The sequence below is a fragment of the Eucyclogobius newberryi genome, unplaced genomic scaffold (genome assembly GCF_026437365.1).
Source record: "Eucyclogobius newberryi isolate DKJ021-1_F unplaced genomic scaffold, fEucNew1.0.hap1 SCAF_21, whole genome shotgun sequence".
NCBI lineage: Eukaryota > Metazoa > Chordata > Actinopteri > Gobiiformes > Gobiidae > Eucyclogobius > Eucyclogobius newberryi.
This window is the reverse complement of record NW_027315846.1, coordinates 21,412,487-21,440,320: the sequence shown is the minus strand read 5'-3', so window position 1 is coordinate 21,440,320 and position 27,834 is coordinate 21,412,487. Positions and strand designations below refer to the sequence as shown.

Genomic DNA, 27,834 nt, shown 5'->3' with positions numbered 1-27,834 from the left:
CGTGAATATAGCATTTCATAGTAACATCAACTTCTTTTATGGTGACGCAAGATGCATTTGACTGACTAATTCGGACAAAACTAACTGTGGAAAATCTTCTTTGTTTAGGCAAAACAGTTGATTTTTCCATTTAAATTTGAGAATGAAAAAACAATAATCGAAATACCTACAGCAATGCTACATTCTTTTTAGGAGAAATTATAATGTATAATTTTAGTTCTTGTCTTTGTACTATTAAATGAACATTTTCATCAACCTCTTTCAATGCTTTCTTGGAAAGAGCTCTGGCTTCTTAACATTCTCACAGATCTTCTCACAGATTCTCTCACAGATCTATGTTAGCTTATTTTATCCTGACTGGACTCTTACATATTAGAACCCAACACTAAAATACTGGGGACAATATAGAAGTCCAGATTGTATTCCCCTCAGCACTGCCAGAAACTGATGCTTTTCTCATACTAGTGCTCCCTAGTGCCGCCTTTTACATTCTGCGGCACAATTCATTTCACCACATCGTACATCATTGATGTTTTCAAAAAGAGACCGGGTTCTATGCAACATATGGTTGAACCGGCCAGCCTTGATTTAAACCTGTCCATGTCTGAGAGATAAAAGGAGCATCATTCATAGGGAAGGATGAAGTTGTTTTTACTCTCCTAAGCATTTGGTGATTGACAGACTGAAGCGCAGGAAAAAGTTTTTTTTATATTGATTGTCTTCCAGTTTTTCCAGCTCCTAAAATAACTCTTCCCGCTCCTGCTGTGGAATTGAAATGATATCATCAAGAGTGTTTCCATCCATTTGCTCAGGAATAGTGTGAATGCCGTGAAAACCTACTTAGCTTTTTTTCTGTTTACAATCACATTTTCAAAATTCAGTTTGAAGCTACAGTAAAATTTGGGATTCTGGCTATTTTTTGCACATGTGAGGCAGAAGTAGATATTTTAAGGACACTTATGAGCTTGCTAAACTCTTGCATTGCACTGGAACCTGTAGCATCCCATTGTAATAGTTAAAAGCTGTTTCATTGTGCTGTGAGACACCAAACACAAAAACTCCCTACCAATATACCAAGATTATTACAACAAATGTTTTATCATAATAACTTTTAGGAAGTCTAAAGCAGTTTCCAGACCAGATCTTAAAGGTATGCATTTGTATACTGTATATTGCATTACATTTATCAGCACTGGACAGAAAATTTGAGATTAAAGTTTGCACTTGGGCTAAAACAACTGGAATAATCTACTCGACTATTGTATTACAATAATCGTAATCATATTTTAATTATTGTAATTGTCATCTGGATTCTACAGAATCTAAAATAACAAAGATGTTTAATCACATTATTAAATCAAAATGACAAAATAGAATCAACAATTTGAGATTTTCATCAATAAAACACTTAACACCATATTTCAACCTTTATTTTGTTAAATTATATTATTTCAATTACAATACAAATAATCATTTGACTAGACAACTAATTGAAAAAACAATTGCTGACTAGGAAAAAGTTAATTATTAGTTGCAGTTCAAGTTTTCGCCAATATCTCCAAACCAACTTACTTTAACTTTAATTCCAACCATGATTATTTCATAATTAGCAGATCATATCTCAGCCGAGCAGCCAATGGATGACAGTGGAGGTTATATATTTATGTATTCATCTTTCATTTCAGCTTAGATTTCAGATATTGTCATTGTATATACTAAGTGAAGCATGATCCCAGTTTCCCAAACGTAAAGGGACTTGTGATCCAAATATAACCAACACCAACTTTCTGGCTTCACCTTTGTTTTACAAGAACGAGGAGTGCTTCCTGTGACGTCCACAACACAGTGGTTAAATTTACTGCTCTGGAGACAGCCGCACGGCCCTCCTCGGCTCCTGGTGTCGTGTGTGGATTTGTGGGGGTCACACAGTTGGAAGGTTCACCTTTCTGTGGCAGCCGCCTGAGAATTATAGCCATTAGACAGAACCTGTAGTCAATATAGACCCCACCCTCCGAATGACCATTATTAACACCCTCCATCACTTTTGGAAAACTCTCTTCTCTCCAGTTGGCTTGACTGTTAAAGGTTGCAAATCGAGTTCTGTTTTGGCCTTGTGCGCCACATGTTTTTTTAATTGCTACCACGAACAATAGAGCAAGAAAAAAATGCAGTACTGCTCAGTGTCCAAATGTGGATATATCTATGCTTTTTCATTTACTTTAAGTGCCCTTTTCAGTTCATGAACTCCAAAAAGATACTGAGAGTGATTTCTGGAAATTATTATATCCTGCTTGTGTTTACAGCATCATAAAGAACAGACATAAAGTTGCCTGAATGAAATTGCAAGTCTTGGTTTGATTGACACTGCTTTAACAACAAGCATGTCCCTATGCAAGTCCTGCTTGTTTTCTGAGGTCGCAATTGTGTTAGGGCGTCCCATAGCTGGACATATATCACAGCGCCCTCCCGCCTTAAGGCCATATGGAAACTGTTGGGATGTGATCCCCAGGAGGTTTTTTGGGGGGTTGTGGGGTATTGGTACGAGTCAGCTTTACAAGATGTGGTAGAGTCGCACACCACCCTCAGATTCAGAGCACACGCCATGCTGTTCATTAGAACTATGGAGAGATATGCTGCAGCTAAAAGTAATGTACACAGTGCATGGGTCAGCTGCAGGTTAACTCAATTCCTCTGTAGAGATCAAGAGAGTTTACCATTGTAATAATGCAGTGATCGTGGTGTCATAATATTAAAGTGACAAAGAGAAGATAATGCACCAGGCATGTGGAACTCACATATGCTAAAAGATAAACACACTGTTATAATCATTAGGATTAGAAGCAATTGCATTATACGCTCAATAGAAACATTCCTTTTCCCCCCAGTTGACAGTGCATTTGTGTAGGAGATTTGATGACATTTCTAAAGGAAGAATTCTTGCAACACTGCATTACCTTAAACTCACCCCTCAACACATCTTCACTATTTGAAAACTGTCATAGTCAATGTGAAGCAAAAATAAATACTAAAATATTTAAATGTGATTCAGCAACAGCTGTTTCCTGTTCTCGGTCAGCCTGATGCCATGGATGAGGCAAGTTTTAAATTATATCTTTATATACACAATCTACATGTGTTTTTTGTATAATATCAATGATGTGCTGAAAACAGAAGGAACAGCATTTGTTTATTATCCTGTGTAGGCTCTTACATTCAACACTTCTAAAATAAATCAGGATTACAATTCTTTAGTAGAGCCAGACTTCAGTAAATCATAACTTATGTATTTTATTGTATTCCTTCAAAGGATTTTTATTAGAGAATTTAGCACAATTATTCTGTCATTTCTCTACCATCTTGGGTCTGTTGTTTGGAGCAGAGGTCCTACAGTTGTTTTGTATTAAATTATACTTTTTTGCGTAAAAGCTTTTCTGCATTATGTTAAAAAATTTATTGATCAATACGTTTTAGGTTTTTTTTGGCATGTAGGCTTTATTTGACAGGACAGATATAGCGCAAAATGAGAATGAGACTGGGGAAATGCAGCAAATTGTCGAGAGCCGGATTCGAACTCCTGCAGGCATATGTGCTATCCACTAGACCTCAAGCAGCACGATAAATATGTTTTTTATATCACCAAGTACGCAAGCCTTCTCACCGATCTGATACAGCGCTGTTTTTCCTGATTGCGGACTAAGGCGAGCTGCATCATTATTTAATGTTTGATTGTGGCTCAGAGCAGCTTAAAAACTGATATATAGCAACAAAAAAAAAGGTTTAATTTTGTCAACTGGGGATGAGTGGATAGCGCACACACATCCCTATTTCACACTAGGGTTGTATTCAAAATATCGATACGGCGATATATCGACAGCATCGATATTTTTTTTTTATTTTTAAAGATTTTTGTGGCCCGTAAGCTTTAAACGAGGTGGAATAGTACTTTTGATAAGCTGTTTGTGCTGCGCTCCTCTCGGCCGAGGTGAGAAGGAGCTGTGGACCTGATCAGAAGCTGATCTGTACAGAAGTTGCTGCTGCAGCACGTTCAGACCGGGCCAATTGTTTGGCAAGAAACATGCAATTCTTTACTAGAATGTGTTCCTTATATTTCTAGTTGGATCAGTTAGTTTAATGTATAAAGTTATTAAAGCATAATGGATTAATACATAATTGCTTTGTGGATAAACATGACATTTCATACATTTTCTTATCCAGAGTAAAACATTACCCATTTGGTACATTTTTAAGACCCTTTTTTCAAAAATGTATCGGGATACGTATCGGAACGAGGGAATTGTATCGGAATATACAAGTATCGGGATACTTATCGTATTGCGAGGGTCTTGGCAATACCCAGCCATATTTCACACTATACTGTCCTGTAAATTATTTTCTCCAGTTAACACAATTCATCCGTCTCTGACCGTGGACCTTACGCAACTGAGGAACAGAAACAATTTGTGTTACTTCTATGATGCCTTAATTTATCTTTGGCCAAATCCACTCTATAGTGTGGCTGACAACAGCGCTTAAATGGACTTTATCTACTCACAGTTAGCCATGTGCTCTGATTATAAGCATCTTTTCACAGGCCTCTGTTTTTTTTATTGGCAACATTACATCACCACATATGACTGTGGAATAGTTTTTAATCTGTGTGAAATACTTGGAAGTGTTTTACTTTGAAGTAAATGTTTAAATGAGGACAACAATAACTTAACTTATGCCAATTCTTTGTACCCGAGTACATTGTTTGCTGTTGAATGTGAATTGAGTACTTTTTGCCCCTGGGGCATGCTAGTATCGGACAGATCGTACTCGTTACCGGCATCTACTGTGAAGCGAAGCATCGTGCTGGCTTGGATCCAAAAAAAATTGTATGGTAATAAACATAGTCCTTAAATCTGTGGTCTACAATTCAAAGACTTCAAAATTCTATTGTGTTGTTAACTCAAATGTTCTTTCTTGTAAAGGGGAAAGTTAAATTGTAGAAAGTCTGATGTAGACCTCGATTTGGTCATCAAATGCTTAAAGCTTTAAAATTGTGAAGAACAAGAGTTGTGAGATGTCTCATTTAATATACTGTGGAGATACCTGGAAGTGGACTATGACACTGAGTTCATTGTTTTACAGAATGAACACATGATTACTTGAATACTTCTATTTGCATGACTAATAATAAAGGTTCAAATTACTCATGTCATTTTAATTTAGTTTTTGTCATTAGTCTATCCTAATAGTATAATACAGCTCTGTAAGCAGATGCACCTTGCTTGACCTTGACCCAATCCTTTTTTATGTAATCCACTTTATGTATTCCAATGATATTCTGAGATGGTGAATGTGAACTACAGCATTTTTCTCATGCATTCAATCTCGTCTTCCCTTTTCTCCCTGTTTCCAGTTTAGAACAGTGCCTTAACTCAAAGCCTTTGTCATATTCTTTTCAACTGCTAATCTTTCCTACACAGCTTCCAGTCTGTAAATCTCATAATGGCCCATAATGTTCACAGTGAATAGAGATTTCTCCCCTGATTACTATCTGCCCATTATCAATATTACTTTCCAGAAATTGCGGGTTGAGGCCGGGTGTGCACTGTTGACCCCTGGGAAGTGAGGAGGTTCCTGGTTGTGGTTTCAGATTGCGCTGTGTTGAATGAGGAGACTGTAAAGATTTGATGGCTTGTGTTTCTGTGGGTCAGGCAGAGGGGAAGTCTCATGATCTCTGGTGGCTTGAAACTGACGGCTAATGTTATTGCAGTTAAACTAAATGGATTACCTGACCTTAGGGATGTTATGATTATGATCTATACAGCAATATATCGTGAGGGATCTCTTGACGAGATGCGGATCAATGCATATTGTGATACTTTTAAACCATAAACATTCATCATAAAATATATTCTGATACAAGCATAATGAACATGAAATCCTAATATATTTAGTTTTTCTATATAATCCAAATATAATTTTAGTAAACTTTTAAAGCCAGGTTTTAAGGGATATCCATGCATGGTAATATACATTGGATCGTCAGGTACAGGCAATACCCATCGTACTGCCCACACTGTAAGTGGACACTATTCTGGTCCCACTATTTTCTCAAACAGTGCATTGTCTGTCTTGTACAACTGCACAATTCCCAGATGTTCATTGGCCTTCATTTATCAACATTGCAGTGAAAATTGTGTACTTTTTTGTGTATATTTGTTGGTACACCAGAGGGCGCGTGGTATTTATGAACCTGTGTGCACAGCTCTGATCCTGTCGTACGCATGAGCTCTGGGGATAAATGCAGTCGATAAAAATCAGCGTCATTTGAATTATAATAATCAAATCAAATGAAAAATAATTTACTTAAACATATATCATGCATTTGCTATGAAATAATTAATTCCTGTTTTTAGGGCTTAATCAATTGATTAACTTCAAAGGACTATGCGGTAGTGTGATGCAGGTGCTACAGTAGGACTAGAATCTAGTCCTACTGTTGCACCTGCATCACACAATTAATTATTTTTCTTCCAAGGGTATAAGATAAGATAAGATAAGATATTCCTTTATTGTCCCACATGGGGAAATTTCATTGGTGCAACGCAGGTAGATACAGAGGTAGATACAGAAGAACAGATCACTTATAGGAAGTCTGAAAAACACTTTCAGTAGAAGATCTCCTATAAATAAATAAAAACTCCCATAGACAAATAAATAAATAAATACCATTGCATGTGATCCCGACAGTAATTGCACATGAATATGTGTCACGACAGCACATGGATTGCACATGAATTTCACAGTAATTGCACATACGACAGAATTGCACATCAGTATTAGGTTAGGTCAGTATTGCGACGGGATAACGTGACGCTCTCCGGGTAAGACGACTGTTCTCCTCAGTTTCATGAGTTCCTCCTTTGTGGAAACGCGGTACGGCGCCGGCCGGGGGGCGGGGCCGGAGCCGGGGGGCGGGGCCGGAGCCAAGACACATCGCAACGACACGACGAAAACACTCAATCCAGCCGAACAAAGTCAAAACAAGTTAATTTAAAGCGATTCCAGTGCGTGTCCCGATCGTTCGTCAAGTTCCTCTTTCATATAAACGTGTATATAAACGTGTACCGACGACACGCCGTACTTTAGCGCGGCCGGAGGGCGCGGGGGGGGGGGCTGGTGGGCTCGCTCGGAGCTAGCTCACGTCACAACAACACAACAACACAACGAAAAACGCTCAAATCCAGCCGAAAAAAGTCAAAAACAATTGAATTTAAAAACTATTCCAGCGCGTGTCCCTATCGTACAGTAAAATAGAAAAAATATACTAACTATATTTACAAAATATAGGAGATAAAGCACAATAAGTGTGAGAAAGAAGAGAGAGCGTTTACACCGGGCTGCCAGCTGTACCAGCGCCTTATGACGTATACATGTTTCATATCTAAGACATCTTGAGGGGGGCCCGATTAAAACAGCCCAAGGGCCACATCTGGCCCCTAGGTAGATCCAAACCCAGACCTCAATCAGCGGAGCAGCTGTTTCAAGCCGGGCTCAGATGAAGGAGCGGGGAGTGGCATGAGGTGGTTCGGCCTGAACAGCGCTTCCTGGAGGTGCGTGGAGGACAAGCCACTCCGGACAAGATCTGCCAAACTGGGCAGCGAATCCGAACACGGAGGACAGGCAATCTGGTCAACCTGCCCGGACCGGTTCACTGTGTCTGATCTCGCTTCTCTGCTCACTTCCCGGACTGGATTCATGTCACTCTGAACTAGCGGCGCACGTGATGAGGATCGATCCTGTCCAGACCCAGACTGCTGCTCATTCCCCTCGCACGGGACCAGGCACAGCGCTAGGACATCACCACTCATGCCAACAGCCTCTGATGAACTCATCTGGACTGGAGTCCGCTGCTCAACACTTTCCCCGGAATTGATGCACAGAGGACGGTACTGCAGAAGAAGACCAAACAAACGACGGTACTGCAGAAGAGGAAAAGTATCTTCTTCAGCCCATACGATTGCTGACAATCATTGAACTGCATTTTTGTCTAAGATGACACTTATGACAAATAGATAAAGGGGCTGTAAGTTTTGTGCAGTTAAGATTGGTTTCATTTGCAGTTTGGCGTTTCTTCAAAGTTGCTGTACATGGTACACTCAGGACTTAGCGTATGGTTTGTGCGCTCACGTCAACATTGATAAATCCCGAAGAGTGCCTCATTTTGGTCGTACACCACAGATACGCACTGATTTAGCTGTATGATAATAAATGAGGGCCATTGTGAGCAGGTAATTGCAGCTCTTAACTCCTTCTACATTACATGACACAAGACGCACGGTGGAGCCGAAATTCAGATCTAAAAAACATATTAGGATCTACCCAAAAATTGCACAGTGTAACCCAGGGTTAGGTTATTTTTCCCGTGTCTGAAAGGATTTTCTCTGGGTTACCCTGGTCAACCCAAAGCATGCACAAAACACAAGTCTTCAGCTAAACAATCCTGACCAAGCCAAGCCCAAGATCTGGAGACGGGTCCCCAGCGATCACTGCTCCTGACATGTTACCCCAGTGGTACTGAAGGATGGGTCAAATGCAGAGCGCACATTTTCCTACGGGGACAATGAAGGCTAATAATAATCATAATAATCTAATGATCTAATATCATAATAATCTAATCATATCTAGATTCAGCTTCATTTGCTTCATTGATTGGTTGAAACATACACACCCAAAAAGACCCTTCCCTTATGATAAAATAGCCGGTATTAAAGTTAATTAGCCTTTAATTATTTAGACATGAGGCCACAAGATTGGTATGGGAAGAATTTCCATTACATGGAGAAAAAGCCAGCATACTGTATGTTTTAAAGTTCTAGTGCCAGCTAGCATATTCCCTTAGTCCTCATCTTACACTTCTGTCATTAATATAATGTTGTGCTTTGTTTCCTTGGGTTTGGAAAGGCAGCAGTTTCCCAGTCTCCTCTTTTCAGATGACTGGATCTGAACATAGTCATCTGCTGAAACGTGGCCAGTGCTTCTCAGCCATAATTGAGGCTGAAGTGGTAATGCCAGGAATGTTTGCCATTTCAAATAGTTTTATTTCCGACAGATTCTTATTTTATTATTACTCCTGCAAAGTAATAATTGCTGCACATATTTGTGAAATGGATGGAATGTGTGGCAATTAGTTTTAATGATGTGCAACTTAAGACAAATCTGCACGTCAGCAATTACTGTGACAATGTGTTCAGCAGCCCAAAGGTATCAACAGTCTGTGCCACAAGCACAGACTGTTGATACTGTCAGGACAGAACACATGTTTGTCTGGCACTAGCACCAGTGAAAGCTTCATGTTTTTTTCTGGTCCAAAGGCTTTATTGGACAGGACAGTAAGCAGTGTGAAACGGGGTGAAAAGAAAGAGACTTTCAGCAATTCTTCGGAGAACTGATGGATGAGATTTTGGGATCAAAGATGCCTTATTATATATTTATAGATGCTAGGCTACAATGACCCTTTATTTATTTACATTTTTTTTTTGTAGTATGTGTCTTCACATAAGGCACATGAATCATGACGATTTTCCATCTGGGTAGAAGAAGAAGCACTGCTAAACCTATTTGAAAGCGTACACTCTAAAATACAGCTCTGAGGGGCTGGAGGCACACAGGTAAACAAGCAACTCAGGCAGGTCGTCTGAACAAATCACCACACACACACAAAAAACAGAAAGGTTTGTGACAAATAGAGCAGGGCATGTAATAGAATTTGAATAGAAATCAAGAATCAGTCGTTTCTAATCCTTGTTTTAATCAAGACGTCTACAGACAATTGTCTGTCAACAATGCATGTTGTTCCAGGCAGAGTTAGGACTTTAAAGGTGCTGTATGAGAGGACAGTGGGACCACACAAATGTGTCCACAGCACAGCACACATGCCTCCTCTGGCTCATTTCCTTTGTACAGTGTGAGCAGGTAAGTGTATCCATCCATCACTACATACAGTGCTGTCACCCCCGTTGTGAGCTGGGGCTCTCCTCATACGAGCTATTCAATCATGCAGTGTGAGTTTGGGAATGATTTGAAATGTATTACAATTGTGCAAAATTGCCCAGTGTAAGCCCAGTGAAGTCATTGTATTGGTGGTGGTTCCCACTCTGAAGGATCTGCATTAACAGGGGTTTGGACTCATACATGAATTCCCTATGTACAAACCAACTAAGTCATCACTCACGCCTTGAATGCCTTGAATAAATGTACATGATAACTGTTGGTTATTGTCTATCTGCAGTGCAGGATCCTTCTTGTCTAACACCTGGTGTACACTGACCGCATTCCGGATGCGGTTTGGGAACCTCGCAGGTCAATGCGCAGGTCAATGCGCCCTGTTACGCTGTGGCCGCAGGTCCAAGAGCCACGTGGGTCTGTGTAAAGAATCCACAAGAAATCTATTCTTGCCGGAGGCTGCAATGGTTTGGTCCAGTTTTCTGGTCATTAGACAAGTGTTCTTGCACAAAACCATGTGAATCTTTGCAGTGTTGTCAAATACGGATTGCTGCGCACCGGAGTTGTTGTGACAGGCAATCTGCAACCCGCGTGTGTCCCGAATCACACCAGCACTGTTGTCAGTGTACACAAGGCATGAGGACTGAACACAGCAGTTTAGTTCAAACGTCTTACATTAATAGATTTATAATCCTGACCAGTTCTGTTCCTTATTCCAATTTCAATGGTTTATTAAGGAATGCAATTTTGCACGTTCAAACACAGCATTTTGCCTCTAAAACCTTTGGTCTGTGTGAGCAGAGCTGGGACATGGCAGCGGCACAGGGCCAACTGCTCCATGATGTATTTATATTTTAGCAAAACAGACCTCAATCCCTATTTTGACCAATTCTGGAAAATCCAGACCATGCTGTATACTTTGTAGTAAATTTACAACCACATTCCTTAAAATGAGTTATATGTACTTTATCAAAATGTACTTATTTAAATTGAATTACAGTTAATTTTTACATTTGTTTTAAGTTAAATAATCATCTGCGTTATACAATCCAGGTTTGGTTAATTATTTTATACTACTGTCAACAGGGCTCAAAATTAACTTTTTTACTTGGAAAAACATGCGCTCCCAACGTTTTGAGTGCAGACATTTTGGAGTCCAAAACCATCACCACATATCACACCCACAAACTCATCACAGAAGATCATACTTATTAAAGAGGATTGTTATTATTGCTACTGAATAACTTCAGAAAGGAAGGAACTAAGGCTGAGGCAGAGTGTGCTATCAAATATTTTCTTTAGTTGCTAATTTTTGGTCACAATTTTAAGCCTTTAATATGTAATGCTGCAGCTAAACAATCAATGAATTCTGAATTGGAATGGCTAATTCAGTGATCTTACTCCCTACAACATAATGCACATGTCAGAAAGTGACATGATCGTGCCCCTGGGTCTGACAGTTTGGCAATAATAGGAAGAGTGCTACAGGTAGGGCTGGAACACAGTCGGCCCCTGTAAGTTTGCCTGGTAAACCAATTGACGTATTTCTCCATGTATGTGGAATACCAGAAGAAGATCATTGTGGCTGGCCAGGCAACCTGTAAGTGGCAGTGCTCCCAATCTGTCAGTGTCCACGGCATCTATGTCAATAACATTCCTCGGCTGTTGACTGAAGGCCAGTGTTTGCTTTAGCCACCAAAGCACGCCAGCCAGATTTACTGTGTACGGAAGTGCCATAAATCGCCCATGCTTTACACCACATACATGCGTGTCATAAGATTGAAGGTTTGTTTGCTTTCAATTGCGTGCCGCAAGTCTTTAAGTACTAAAACGATCCGGGCAGTGATGGGCGCCTGGCTGCTAATGACGCCGATTAGTTTTCCATGACCGCAAACGTTACATCAGAATGCTGTGTATCTAGACTATGATAAATATTCTGCACACATTTATCTTCCAAATACACTAATCTAGTCTTTCAGATTGTTTTTCAGATCAGTTTGTTTTTTTAATAAAGTTACAGCTCCTTCTGATATATTGTCAGCTATTTTCAGTTTGCATTCCCTTTACAGCTTTTCCTATGTGCTCATTTTTATGACTCTTTGCTTTATTACATTGTGTGCGACTCGTATTGCATTCTAAAGAAGTGACAGAAGGTGATCACATAGGGCTCTAGGCTAAATGTTCATGAAATATAGGCCTAACATAACAGAGTGCTGTCAGGTGCTCAGTCATCTACATTTAGACTAAACGCCGCTGTTAAAGACTCAATATAAATTCAATCTGACAGCTCCTCCAGGCACTCTGCTGCATGAAATGGGCAAAAGGCATGACACATGAAACAAATGTTCTCTTGATTGAATTAGTTAAAAAAGCGTGTTCAAATCAGGCAAATCCATTTGTGCTACCTACTACTTAACAGAGGGTCCATGCTTCTACGTGACCTGCTGTAAACTCGATCTCCATGTGTGCTCTCTCTGCAGCCGACTGCCAGCCCCCGTGCCAGAACCGAGGCTCCTGCAGCCGGCCTCAGACCTGTGTGTGTCGCTCGGGTTTCCAGGGGCCCCGCTGTGAGGAGTTGGCCCCGGAGCAGGTGTACATCCACGAAAGAGGGACCCTGAGGCGAGTGCAGCCTGGAACCAGACCCTTCCACAAGATCCAACCACAGAGACAGCCCAGTGATAGTACCAGGAGCCAGACACCCCGGCCCACCACCACTAGACAGCCGACACACTCCACGTAAGTGTCCCTGACCCGGTGCCAGTGCAGACAGTTAAAAACCTGCACAACAAGGTCTGGTGTTGTTCGCAGGATTGGCAACAGCCCAGAACATTTTTTAGTCTGTTCAAAATCCATTGCTCGGGGCCCAATTTGAAAGGTAAATTGCATCCGAGTTCATCTGTTTGTTATATGGAACTTTTTGATTTAAGCTATTTGTTTTGCCTACTTACTAACTTAATGTACTTAAAACGTGCATTACTTTGTAGTCTTTGTTCTTCTGTCCACTGTACTGGACAAACAGTAGTTCATTACTCTCTTGTTCGGAACTATGTTTATCTGAAAAATTAAGCAAACCTGATGATGCTTAAATCTCTAAATGACATAAATACAGAGAACAGGACTTTTGGCGTCGTATGTTGCCACACTTAAAGCTATTATGGTAATTCTGTAAAGTATAGGAAAATATAAATTGATTTAGCAGACACATATCAGGCCATGTTGTGGAAACATAACAAGCATATTATCCATTTAAAAGCTTTAGTGGCCCTTTTGATCGAGTGGAATGAAGGCAGGCTAATTCGCTTAAGAAGATTGTTAATCCGAAAAGCCTACCGGTAATTGTTTTTTGCATGGAGGTTTTATGGTTTCTTTCATTATAGCGTATCTTAAAAAAAAAAAAAAAAACAATATAGGCTACAACATAGCTTCTTAAAGTGCCGGGCGTCCGTTGGCTGGGGCATGAGAAAATGTGCGCACACTATGCTTGAAGGACGTGTTTGGCGCAACAGACAAACAAACAGCGCCAACACAGGATTAATGTCTAAATAGGAGAAAGCTGCGGATGAGCGGGGCAGTTTGTCTGTCTGTGTCTAATGATCTCACACACATTTGCCTCGGGTGTAGGGCGAGTCACGCTTTGGCCACTGTTTTGTAATTGTGCTCTTTCCTTGTCCTTTTCTCCTTCCCACACTTCTGCTCCTCACGCCTGTGTCCTCACTCCTTTCCGAGTCTTACCTTGGAAACCTACTCCACTGACCGCTCATTTGGCCATTTAAACCCTATCAGAATAACATGTTGAGTCTTGATCTCATTAGCTTTTCGTGGTAAATGTGAAGCATGAACACAGCGGTACAAGTCAACACAGCGCAGAAAGTAGTTCAAGAGCGTGGATCCATCGTGAGAAGTACCGGTAACGCAAGCGCATCTTCTCTTTAAAACGCTTCATTCACTGCAGTGAAACGCCAATTCTCAGCTGTCCCACTGCAGACAGGTGACTGACCCGCACACTGTCTGCACAGCTGAAAGGAGAGGCAGACGGGGAGGAGGAGAGCACTCGTATATTTCACTTAATTTATATAGTAAAAGTGCAATTGTTATAGTTATAATGCTACATAATTTCTCAATGCCAGGGGGTGCATGGATTTTTTTATTTCCTAAGGGGAGCACACCAGAAGAAGTTTGAGAAGCACTGGGCTACAACATTCATTCATTGTCTATTATAGCTTGAAATATAATCAAATTACATTGTCAAATTTCTTTCTCATTTGGGTTTGGTCATAAATGCCATAATTTGTCGGGCACTGAGGTCATTCCACACTCCATGGCCAGTTTGTCATCAGGATAATTTTTCTTTACCACAACACTCGAGCATTCATAATTACAGCCGACGTTTATGGTGCAGCTTGTGGTTTTATCACTACCTTGTGTCATTTCTGTGCTCTTGCCAGTGTTTTTGCACTGACCTATCAGACTGTTTGCGGTAGCTCTGTGATATCCTGCTAAATGTTTTGTCAGATGCTTCATGAAAGGTTTTATACATCCGTCTTCCCAAAACAATGATCTGAAAATCCGAGTGAATCATTTAATCAATACAAGCAAGCTCTGAAACTGCACAGTTGCTTTGCACATGCTCGCTTTGTTCTTCACAGGACATATTTGTAAGCTGACACACTGATCTGGGTCAAGTGGAAATAGATGTCCACAGGGTGAGCACTGTAAAAAGGCAGACAGTGTTTTGAGTCATACATGCCCTTCCCGTGACTGCCTTTTGTTTTGTTTTTTCTAAAGCTGACTAATGAGCTAGTTGTATTTTTTGGTGCAGAATGTCATTTTCATTGGCAGATGAAACGTTTTCATTGATCACAATGTATCAGTTGTTAGCTGCTCTAATCCTAATCCTATTGTATGATATGAGCATTGAAGAGTCTCCTAGAGAGATTAGGTCCAGACCATAGACTGAAAATGAATGGACAGCGCTAGCCCACCTGCCGCTGCGTTCCAAATAGGAAGTGACCCCGACCACGTTTTGGCTCCTTCAGTTCTGTCACCCTTTCACTTTCTATTGAAACATCTGCTTTTCTTTCTCTGTGACTGCTGCTGTCACACTCAACATTCTGGATGTTGATGCTTTCTTGTGACATCAGTTTCAGCTCAGTCCCAGTTTGCAACAGGTTTGAGTGACTGCTAGCAGGAAGTGTACCCTCTACAACCTTTTCTCCTGATCAGTTCTGTGGTTGCCATGAAATGTGCTCTATAACTGCTGGAGCCGAACAGTATGATGTGCCTACGTCCAGTTATTTACAGTTTATGGTCCAGACCATAGGTGTCGGAGATCCGGATCCAAACTGCCCCTCAGCCACTGGGTTTACCAGGGCGGGAGCAGGCTGTCAGACCTAAGCACCTCTAGTCCCAGCCCATGTGCACCCTTAAACTATGTATTGTTTTAAACATAAAACAAACAAAAAACAAAAACAACAACACGTTTTCCTGTTGTGGAGGGAGGGTCTGCCTTGTTCTCCTACAGATGCCGGTGGGTCATCCAGACCTGAAGATAGCATGAGGGCTATAATGCCCTTTAGCACAAATGTTGATAAATGTTCATTGGTCTGGACTAAGCCCTAGATCTCACCAGATCCAAAAAACGCCCCTGATCCAGACTATCTCTGGGTCACCTCAGATTGTAATGGGTTTGGAATCTCTTTGAGATACGACTGATCTGGCCTGGGTGATATGACAAAAACTGTATTGAGTTTTTTCCCCATCATATTGATTTATCAAAGTTTTAGTTTAAATTGTATTTTATTCTTTTTTTTTTTTTTTTTTAAACGGAACATAAAAAAGCACAGACTATCAATCAGCGCCTTTTAACACTAATCATAATACCAAAGAAATAATACCAATGTATGAAATCTCAAGAAAGGTGCACATATTTATATGATTTTTTTCTTCTCTCTGCTCCTTTTCAATTGTGATGATTGTGATGATTGACTTTATACTAATGTAAATAACACACAATTGAAATAAAGAATAATGATAATAATAAATCAAATTTGTTCCTCTAAAATCTGAACTGCTCCAAACCACATGCTTTCACTAGAATGGCTGTATACCTCCATTAAAAATACCCAAGCTGATCAGCTGATGTTGTCTATCTGCAAATGTTTGTGGGCCAGTCCTGGACCAGCCCGTCCGTTGGTTCTCCTCGAGGTATCTACTTTTTCCTACTGTGTTCTTTGTAGTTTTTCCTTGCGAAGAAGGAGGGTCTTAAGACTTTGGATGCTCTGGGACCGTTGTCCATTTGCTTAATTCCTGTGAACATTGGTCAATCTGCTTCTCTATTATTGGCCGGTGCCTGTGTCATTGTTTGATTTTCTAACTTTCTGCTGTTCAGCAGCAATCAAAAATACATTGAACTAAATAGAATCATTCAGAAATGATTTAATCCAGATCTTGATCAAAATGTTCTACCGCTGATACACCTCCCTTTATAGGACTAAACCAGGACAGCCCAAAGAAAGTGCCTGGGGATAGGAAAGCCTGGGAGTCAGATTTGACCCCTGCCACAAAAACTGGACCCAGGTGAAGTAGGTTACAGACAAAGTTTTATATGTTTAGGGAATCAACAAAAAGAGCTTTACTGGGAGAGTTTTCAGAGCCACGTGATTCAGAATGTAAATGTGGCAGTCTATCCATACCACCATTTCTAAGCATGCATTAAATGATTATGACTCAAAAGGAATACATTTGGGATTTACTGCCAAAGTAAATGTATGTATAACCAGCAATAGAACATAGGAAGCATTAGGCATTCATGTGTGATTACATTGCTGATGTTCTCCATTCTCTCAGCCCAGAATAATCTTTTAGGGCTGAACTGGCTCTCCCTGCGGATCAGTGCGGGATGCAAGTCCTGGTTTCATGTGTCAGAGGTTTCTAAAGCGTCAGAAAGCACAGTGAGGTCAGGGAGAGTAAGAGAGAGGGAGCTGATGCCAAACTTCAATTAAGGCACGGGAAGCCCATGCGCCCTGGATCTGTTAGATCATTCTGGTCCTGGCTGTTCTACACCCAGGGAGCAGAGGCTGCACAGAACAAGCTGTATTAATTTCTCCCCTGCAGACAAAGGTGGAAGGAGCCCTATATGTCTGTCATGGTACGAAGCGTTTGTTATGTCAGCTGCACCTGGCTACTGACCCAGTCTGTCAAACGGCGCCAAGAACAAGATATACTTCAATAAAGACAGATAGAATAATGGCAATAAAAAAAAAAAAAAAAGACATCAGTCACAGAGAAAAGGGAATGACCCTTGGAAGATAAGTGAATGATGTTGTGACGAAGAGGACATTTTTGTAGACTTGTGCGTGGGTTTCTTGATTGTCCACTACACTGCCACCAGGGTTGTCAACGTCATTCAATATGACAAATTAAATGTGGATTTCTATTTAGAATTAATTGAAAATGACATATATTATGTGAAAATGACATATATTATGTGACATATATATATATATATATATATATATATATATATATATATATATATGATATGATATGATATGATATGATATGATATGATATGATATGATAAGATAATCCTTTATTGTCCCACATGGGGAAATTTCATTGGTGCAACGCAGGTAGATACAGAGGTAGATACAGAAGAACAGATCACTTATAGGAAGTCTGAAAAACACTTTCAGTAGAAGATCTCCTATAAATAAATAAAAACTCCCATAGACAAATAAATACATAAATACCATTGCATGTGATCCCGACAGTAATTGCACATGAATATGTGTCACGACAGCACATAGATTGCACATGAAAATATATATATATATATAATAGCTTATATTTGGCGAACAATAATTAAGTGTACAACATAAGTCAACCTCTGTAGCAACCACTGTTTTCACTAATGACAGGATACAGTCCATTTCAGCTGGCTGTGCTGCTCCATTAAGGAAATACACATTTGAATATATTCTATAAAGTGAGCATGCTTCCTTTGCTGACTTTGCGGTAGAGTGTAACCCACTGTTTCCTGTGCTGAGGTTCTACTCTTGGCGTAGTCCTGTAACTCCCAGTTAGGAGGTCAGGGCCACTGGTACATGAGCCAAAACAGCCCATCCGTGATATCACACAGGGCTTGGACATCAGTGCAGGAAACAGCAGGAGAGAGCAGGATGTGGACACCCTGGACAGGTCATCACCGAAAAAACATCTCAACATCATTCTGGATTGACAAACTGGATGCAAATGAACAAATTTCACATTTTCATTTGTCTTGTTATTATAATATTAAATTGCATTTATTAACCCAATTCAAAGAAATTAGGAAATTAAGAAAAAATGATCTTTGTCGTAGTCTGTGGTGTAGCTTTGCTTTGGACTACTTTACAGAATCAGCCGGTGCCATCCTGGCCTCACTGTTGTTTTTATCACACTGTGGTATCGGCTAGGTATAGGTGAGGTCGATATTGGCAGCTTCACTCAGACTCGGTATTGGATCAAACTTTTCAGTGTGCAGAAAAATACAATGAAATTCAGGTGCACTGTCAGCCTCAATTTAAATGGTGTAAATATAGCATAAAAATAAACATTTCTGGTACAACTTTACTCATGGAGAACTCACATCCTGCAGCAGTCTCAGAAATAACACAACATTATATTCATGTTCACAATATAAGCTGTTTGTTTGTAGTTTTATATTGGTCTTATTCCTCCATACACATATTTTTGTTGTCTATTGATCAGTGTTTCCAGTACGCCAATAATTGAAATGGTATAACTTTGTTATCTCCAAACTTGTGTAAATGACATGTTCCACCTCGAGTCGGAACATAATATGATCTTATGATATTATGATCAGATGCAGCAATAGGAGGGTGAGACACTTTCTCTACATTAACAGCATAACTTCTCTTGGCCCCTCCATTGCGATGATGACTAATGCTGGTGGTTGTGCGGCTTGTTGACTCAAGGCTTTACGCACAGCCACATAGCCGTTTCTCAGAGGAAGCTGTGGTCATAGTGGGAGTTGTCCATGTTAATCATGGATCACTGGGTTCTTTCACTCGCAACTGCAGCAGTGGACAGAAGCGGCTGTCACAATCCCTTATGTGACCTCAGCACCTGCACCACGGCTGCTTGTTTGAATCTTGTTCTTTGCCATAATGGTGGCTGAACTTTATTCAGACATCATGTTTGGAGCTAGAATTAAATACTATTATAAACCCTAAAAGGCTGAATGGAAAACTACTCAACAAATCCTTCCTAACTCAACAGAAGATATCATTAATCTAAAACATCCCACAGTAGCTCTGCATTTCATTATACTCTTGGTGCTCTAGACTTTGATCAGATATGTTCTTAACATATTAGATATCCAAACATGCCGAGGAAATCTTTCCCTGCCTGGTGGTCCAATATTCTGCTCCTGGAGGAAGGGATGTCTACTATCAATGTTGTGTGTCCATTTTTGGATGTTACAAAAACAGGCCTGTACTGAACTGACCACAAGGTATATACGGTAAAGGCTTTTATACGACCTGTATATTACCAAAGCAAATAGCTTATTATAGTGTGATTGTCTTCCCCGTTGTGCATAGAATGGACATGAACTGATAGTGAGAATTAACTTATGAGAATTACTATGTATGCTGCTATGTCCACCAGTTATACACTAATCTGACAAAGTACAGACTCAGATGGTTGATGCTTGTCCTCAGGTGAACCCTCCCACTGCCAGGAAAATCAATGCCTGCCCTACACAATAATAATAAGTTGTTTGGAAGTGTAAGTGCACTTGCCTCATAACATTCCAGATTTTTGTTTTGTTTTAACTAATTTAGAGCCAAGTGAGTCCCAAGTGTATCTGGTTTCCTGTTGGCCAATTGGAACAAAAGTCCATAGAGAGCTCACTTCTCGTCCTGCGAGATCCAAAGCTGAAATACAGTATACCAATGTGCCAAGAACAGTGTTCCAAATTCTCCTCATCAGACAGCCCTCTACACTCTACTCAATGCATTGTGGTGTACCTCCTGGAGTGCATACACATGGAGACACCATCAGACACGGTGCTGAAAGCGTGAATTATCCCAAGATTGGACCAAAACCCTTTCATGTCAGGATGGCTTCATTGGCCTGTAAATTCCAAGCTAACATCTTCTGCAATAAATATTTTTGTCAAGGTTTTGAATATGTGCGTCTTTAAACATTGGCATACGCGCTTTGTCCCTGTGTCCTCCAAACAACAGTGAAACCTTTATACTCTAGAGCTCTCCTTCGATCTCCTTAAAGTCAGAGCAGCCTGACTCCCGACACTGACCAGCGCAGTGCTCTCACTCAGCACTTCTTAACAGCTCTTCCTGCTGACCTGTCTTGTGGTGTTATAGTAAGTGAGTGATCAGAGAGACCACTGAAAAGAGATGACTGAAAAACACAGACATTTGGAGAGGACTCAATGGCTTCTCGTCTCACCACGTCTCCAGGCGTTTTGGTTCAAGGTCTTGAACCACAACAGCCAAAGACCATCGTTTCCGTCCAGACTCGAGCTAATCATCGGAATGGTAAGATGCCTTTCAGAGCCCGTGGCAGAGACAGACAGGTTGGCACTAGTGTATGTCCCCTGGAGACAGATTTTCTTCATATTACCATGATGAAGGCAGTTGGTTGTTATAATCATGCAGTCTTAAAACCAAGGTTGTACTTACACCTAATCTGTTTCCATGCAGGCTGTAGAGGAAGTTCTACAAATGAATGTGAGTGAAATTTCATCTCTTCTTTTGTCTGAGTAGCATTTAGACTGATCCATAAAACAGCCTTTGCTAAATAAACATATCCATAACCTATGCGTCTTTATTCAAACATTAAATTGTTTCTCTAATATTAGCTGCTACATGTATTTGTCCCCGAGGGACAAATACATGTTCTTATACAATCCCAGTCCACAGTAAATCATTTCACCCTGTCACTAGCTGCTACCGGAAGATTCGTGTAAGGTCATCCTAAAAAAGTGACAACATGATTCAACGCAGCCGCTATACTGGCCGCCGCTGCCGCAATAAAGCCTTCACACACCCAGGTTTTCACAAGGGGAAATGCACTGCCAGGACCCACAATTATCCCAGTCATAATGAGAGATGCTATCAAAGAGCGACCTGCCCTTAATTGCTCACTGATGTTTGGCACTTAGCAGCAACGTACAAAGTGCATTAGTCAAGCTTGTCCTTGTGTCAGAGGAAAAAGTTTCATGTGCGTCACATCGATTTCTGTGGAAAGGTATTACTCATTTCTTTCATTGAAACAAGAATTACTGGGCTGCTATGTGGTGATAATAAATGTGAAAACCTAACCCGAAATAAAATAGCCTATATTCTAGTTAATATTGCATCTATAAATCATATTGTTGCAACTATTTTTTTCCCATAACGTCTTCTCATTATACCAAAAACATTCCATCACCTTTTTAGACACGGTCACACACTGCCACTTCTGTGTCCTTGCTATACACAGTGTTCCTGCTGCCCCTTAAAAGACTAAGTACCAAATTAGCTTGCAAAACAAATCGTGAGAACAGCCAATATTGTGGAGATTGGAGCAGTTACTACCGAGATTAAACACTTTTAAAAAGCTATAATTTAAGGTCTGTTATTAAAGTGACAAAGGTCAAGCTATTTTGACCACTTTACCACAACCCAGTTCCTGCATTTGTTGCTATGACGAGCATAACAGCAGCGTACTGAGCATTTGATATGGAATGCATTTGATTCATTGGTTTATGTTAAGGATCAAACCGCACGGGCTGATTGTGAGTAGCACAAGGAGAGCTCAGTAGTCAGTGATATATGGAGTCTGTAAGATATCTGACCGTAATATATCAACACCACTGCTGAATATGCCTGACTTTACAAAGTGATTAAGGAGGGATTTGTAAGACGTTTCAATACTTACACTTTTAACTTATGTAAAAGTACTAATATCCACTAATATGAATCACATATAAGCAAATTAAAGAAAATTATTTATATAATTAATAGGATCACTTTTTTGTCTGAACATTACAGCTTCTATTGGTAAAAAGGAAGATCATATTTGGTAAAGTAAGGTCTCTTACACATATTTTTCCTGCTTCAGTGTGCCATTTTGCCTTTCTAGATGTTCATATATATATGAAAATCAACCATATCTTCTTGTCTCCTTTTAACAATCATCACATACATTTTTTATACTCTTCACCTCAATTGGTTTGGACCCAAGAGTTGAATGAATCCATCCAAATTAAAACAAAATAGACCTTAGATATACAAATTAATAATCAGTCTCTAATTTGTAATAAATCCCTTTTTTTTTGATAAATCAAATTCTGAACTGTGGAAATCATTCTTGGCAATAGATATCAGGGCCAATCACACTGATAGCATCTACGGCTAATCCGACCTGTTTTCTTATGTGAGCTTCATCAGGCGTAATGTCTGGAAGATTCATAACACTGTTGGGCTTTGACTAGCCAAACAAGAACAAGAGTCAAGTGTGTGTGTCTGTGCTAATGTTCTTGAATATCTCCTCCAGGGACCAGCGTTAACCGTCTGCGCTCCCCTTCCTCTGTCTGTAAGTGCTGCCTGGGAAATGTTCACCACCAGCTGTTTGAGCGTTTACAGTCACAAAACATCTATACACATGTAAAGGCTTGCAAAGACGTACATAAACTATATTGAAGGATAAGAATGAATACATGAATGAATAATGACATTGTCTAGTTAAGTTAAGCCTCTCAAGCACAAATAAAATGTTATATAAGTTCCTTGTTGAATATCTGTACAGTAAGCCACAACTGCTTATGTGCCAAACCTAAAACAATAATAATAAGAACATTTGTTTATTGCAATACTCGCGCAGCTTAACGGACTAAAACAGAATAAGTTGCTGAGTTATGCATTTAGAAATAAGTTCAATATTTAGTTTGCCAACAGAGTTCTTTGAATATTAACATGGCTTTCCTTATAGTTATCACATTTCAGGCTCTTTTGTTGTATTTTAATAGTTTATTTTCTTATGGTTTATTCTAATATGCAGACCCCCTCAGTCCAGATCAAACCCCACCACATGTGGGGAAAGCTTTAAAGGACTTAGGAACTTAAAAGCTGGAGCTTTGGCTCTGGTCCAGGGTGCTTTGTTGCCTCCACAAACTGTTTGTACCACTCACATCGGGCTCAGTGCTCCATCTTCTAAAAGTAAATGTCCCAAATATGTCCATAAATCTTCCATTCTTTTGTTGCCAGAGCTTGTTTGCCGTGATCGAGAAGTACAACGTATTCATTGTTTCAGCTGTTGTTTGCACGTTTTTTCCCCCATGTTTTGGCTGTTCACATTAGTTAGACGGATGATGGCTTCAAAACTAAACAATAATCCACAGCTCTCCCTGTGAATTAGATTGATGTATTCAAACTTGTATTTACACTTACACTTTGATAACCATCATTTAGTTTTCTATTTACCAAGTAGCCTTCAAATTACCATAATTATATACAAAGCTTATGTAACACAGATTTTTGGCCAAGGCATCCCTTTGGAAAGAGGTAAATGGAACCATTATTTTGTTTAAATAAAACAAATGAGTACATTTTCTTCACTGGCAGATAATAAGCATTTGTTGATTAGATGGGTGATAAGTGTATGGGCCCAAGCTCATTTCTTTAAAACTGTGCTGCTTGCTTGTAGAGAAATCTAACAAGCAAGTGACAAATCTAAGATCGATGTGGCCCAAACTTAGAGTTTCTTGCCAAATTCTTCTGTTCAGTTGTTTATACCTTTTCAGCTCACTGCCATGTAGCTCCATCCAACTCCAGTCCCATGTCGTTCATGTCAGTCTAATTTCTGCTTAGGCCGCCAACCCAAGCCAATAGATGTGGATACAAAATTAAGACTATTCCAATTGATTTGGCACACATTGTCCATAGAACCCACCTCCAGCTGCAAAGCATTTTTTTGCGTTCGGAAAAACACATGTATGCTGCTTCCCCTTTGGATATTTGGAGTTACAGAAAGTAGGGCAATCCCCATAGAGACCAAGCTATTCGTAAATGAATAAGCTGTGGCATATACATTACAGAAAGGGGCTCTATATAAACAGTGTTAGTGGGCTGAGGATAGTGCAGATGTAAACAGTCTTCACATCTGGGTTAGTGCATCACTGCATTTAAACGCATTTGAATGTTTAGGAACAAGCTTATCAGGTAAATCTTTATGCTGCGCTATACAAAGCTCCTGTTTAATAATGGGACAAAGAGTCTGTGGTGAATAAACAGTGTAGGATTCCTGAGTGGGGATTTATTGTCAAGTCTTTTAAATATTGAGCCGTAAAAATCTTATATGCAGTTACAAATCAAACTTTGAGCCCAGTAACTTTGTGTAGCATTGTCTTTAATGGAACTAAAAGACAGGAACGTAGAGCGCTGTCACTTACCTTTTTTCAGTCTCGACACAACTCTTTGGGTATTTTGGCTTTGGGCATCTCCGACAGTACTACAGTCACGTATGGATGAAGTGACTCTAGTACATGAAATACTTGGTAATTGATACGTTTTGGGTGGCACTTACAGTGCATTGGGGAAGTATTCACTGTGTTTCACTTTTCCCACATGTTGTTATGTTACAGCCTTATTCAAAAATAAATGAAATTCATTCATTCAAAATTCTACAAACAATACCCCTTTTGTTGGAAGATAAACCTTGGCCCCAGTCTGAGATCCAGAGCGCTCTGGAGCAGGTTTTCATCAAGGATGTCTCTGCACTGCTGCATTCATCTTTCTGTTGATCCTGACTAGTCTGCCAGTTCCTGCCTCTGAAAAACAACCCCACAGCGTGATGCTGCCCCACCATGCTTCACTGTAGAGATGGTACTGGCCAGAGGAGGAGCAGGGCCTGGTTTCCTCCTGACATGACACTTGCTATTCAAGCGTCATGTTTGTTGTCATAATCAGGGGCGTTGCTAGGAACCGAGGCGCAGTCCAAACTGATAAACGTTTTTTTAGTATGTGCCTCTGATTTTTAATACAAACAAAAGGGGGGCTTGGGGTCCTTCCCCAGAACATTTTAAAAGTGCAGACAAAATGTCTAGCATTCTGGTGGATTTTAAGAGCTCTTTTGCATCGCTCATAAACAAACGATAAACAAATGTGGAACACAAAGGTCTGATATTTTTCTATATTCTAACTAATAACCAGTCTCCGGACTGCTAAACTTTTTAGGATGTAGGTAAATTTATAACATTTGTGTAAAGTTTTTTGTATGAATGAAATTGACTTTGCGGCTCGTGGCTACATTGACATTGCTTGCACATTAATTCACTCTTATGTCTCTTTCTCCGTACGTATGAGGCCGATTGTCCTCAAATAAACATAACGATGTAACTTTACTTCAGCAGAATAAGGCTGCTGCTGCTTGCACCGTGTGAGAGCGAAAACAGAAAGTGGAGGGGTGACTCCTCAAAGACAGTGACCACCACAGGGAAAGAGGAGAGTGAAGATTGTGCAGGTCCAAACTGAGAGAAAGCACATATATTGTAGGGATCTTAGTGTTACGCATCATCAGCAATCAATTTGCAGTACTCCAAAGGCCTGCATGTGCATGTCGACATGCACAAGGGTTTCACAAGCACTACTTCTGCTTGTTGCCTTGCTGAGGGAGAGTTCCATTAGAAATTAATTGAGGAGGAGCTCCCCGTGTCGCGCCCATACAGAATATATTCAATTCACAATACAGATTTTGAGTAATGTTGCCTTTATACAATTGGCAAAATAAACCCCATTAAATTACATTAAATAAATTGGTCACTAGGCTCCAGTCAGCCGCGACCCCGGAAGGGAACAAACGGTAGAACGTGGATGGATGGAAATTGGTCACTAGCACATCACTTCAACTTAACAATTAAATAAAACATGCAATATAATAAATCCATAAAAAAACTAATTGTGTGCATATATGATACAGCCCAGTCAGATGCTCCACGCTGTGCCATTGCTTCCAAACCACCTCATCTCTCACTTCTTGGATCTCTCCTTTGTCTGACATTTCAACAATTAATATTTTTCTTTTGCAACACAGTGATAATGATACTGTGCACGGTATGTGCCAAGCCATACTTTTGCAACACATTTGGAAGTGTTACAGATTCTTGGCTATCTGCGTGATATGTCATTTCCTCACATGCGGTGGAGCATAACTCTAATTGCTCTCAGTCCATATGAAATTAATGATAAATAGGCTTATGGACAGTGCCAGTGGCTTTATGTCAAAGTCAGAAGAATATTTTGCTATCAGACATAAAGATAGGCTTTGATCACGTATTTGGACAGAGATTTGTCGATGCATAAGAGAAAATTGTTTCTCTTTGAATACAATTATCAAGCATATGTTTGGACCATGAAAAATATGTTGTGTACTAGTCATTCCCCTTATGTTACAGACAGCAAACTGGCAACACCTGATTTCACTTCTTAGTTTACCTCGGCATAGAAAATGTACACGATTGTGACATGAGGATTTTTACATTTTAATAGAAAGAAGATGAACAAAGTCAGATCTCATCATGGAGTTACTGTCAAGAAGAAAAAAGCATAAAAAAATAAAAAAGCATAAAATTTGCTGACCATATGCAAACATTCAGTACATTACTGTAGAAATTCTATGTCCTTAATTTCATCAGTTTTTACCTCATTGACCACGTATTTTTGTCAAACTCATCTCTTGGTGAAAGAGTCATGCCATGTCAGTTATTTTCTAGTGCCTAACCTTGTTTGTAGGGTAGGGAAATGTGTCCCAGTTTTTCTCTCAGCCTAACCAGTTGTACCCAACAGTAAAAAATAATAATTTATTGTCTGAATATTGGGAAATAGTCAAGTACGAGTACCATAGTAAAAAATTACCCCAAAGTATATATACGTCAACGTCAATACTTCAAGTCACTGTTGTCTGGTTCCATTAGTGATATTGCAGTATTATTAGTGTTCATTAGTGTTTAATTCAACAGCTGCATTGTCTTGACCGTCAACATTTGAATTAAAACTGCATATCCATTCTTCAATAGCTCAAACATTTCCCGTCTGTCTGTCTAAATGTGCTCCGTGTTTACTTGGCAGAGGTCTCCCAAATTGCTCACGGGTCATTTTGAACAAGGCTTCCTTCCTCCATGCATCAGCCTAGCCTTGACGCTCCTAATGATGACGTCAAACATGCAAAACATTCATTCCCTTGATCTGTAGGCAGAGAGGGCACCGGTGAGCTCATGCTGCGAGGAAGTCACTTGCAAACCACCAAGCGCCAGACAGACCTGGAGAGCAACATCTGGCTACAGTGCAGGAAGTGAGGCAGGATGCTGCCGGGGCAGGTGTCATAGCAAGACACGGAAACACCCAATAGCGTCTGGACAATGTAGCTACGTTGGCCATCTCCCGTCCCGCTTGACCTTTCGGAGTGATGTTGACTGACAGGTGCACGGCTGACTTCCCTTTTCTGTAGTGGATATCCGCCCTTGTGTTGGTCCATCTGTGCCGGCAGCTGTCAGGTGGAGGTGCAGCCTGTTTGGGTTTTATAAAGATGACGTGAGTGACCATTATTTAACATTTGTTTCTCCTTCTCATTTGGTGTCTTGTTCCCATTGACTGTAGGAATGTGGTTTACTGAATAAAAGAGACGTGCATAGACTTGCTATTGTGCAGCTGGGACGTCTGTATTAGTATGTAGCGTGTTTATTTGACTGACTTCTTTGCACCGGGATAAATAAGTTTGTAAATACATAAAATGCGGCTTCAAAGCTCTTGTAATGCCTGCTAAGGGTTTGAT

General features: G+C 40.1%; 1 protein-coding gene across 1 annotated transcript in view; it reads left to right on the top strand.

Annotated features, from left to right (window-relative positions):
* The window catches only part of LOC140370501 (latent-transforming growth factor beta-binding protein 2-like), a 108,747-nt gene that overhangs the window by 21,437 nt on the left and 59,476 nt on the right, over window positions 1-27,834 (top strand). The window contains exon 3 of the mRNA XM_072457666.1: window positions 12,477-12,732. Coding sequence (XP_072313767.1) covers window positions 12,477-12,732 — 256 coding nt within the window. The remainder of the gene's footprint in view (window positions 1-12,476; window positions 12,733-27,834) is intronic.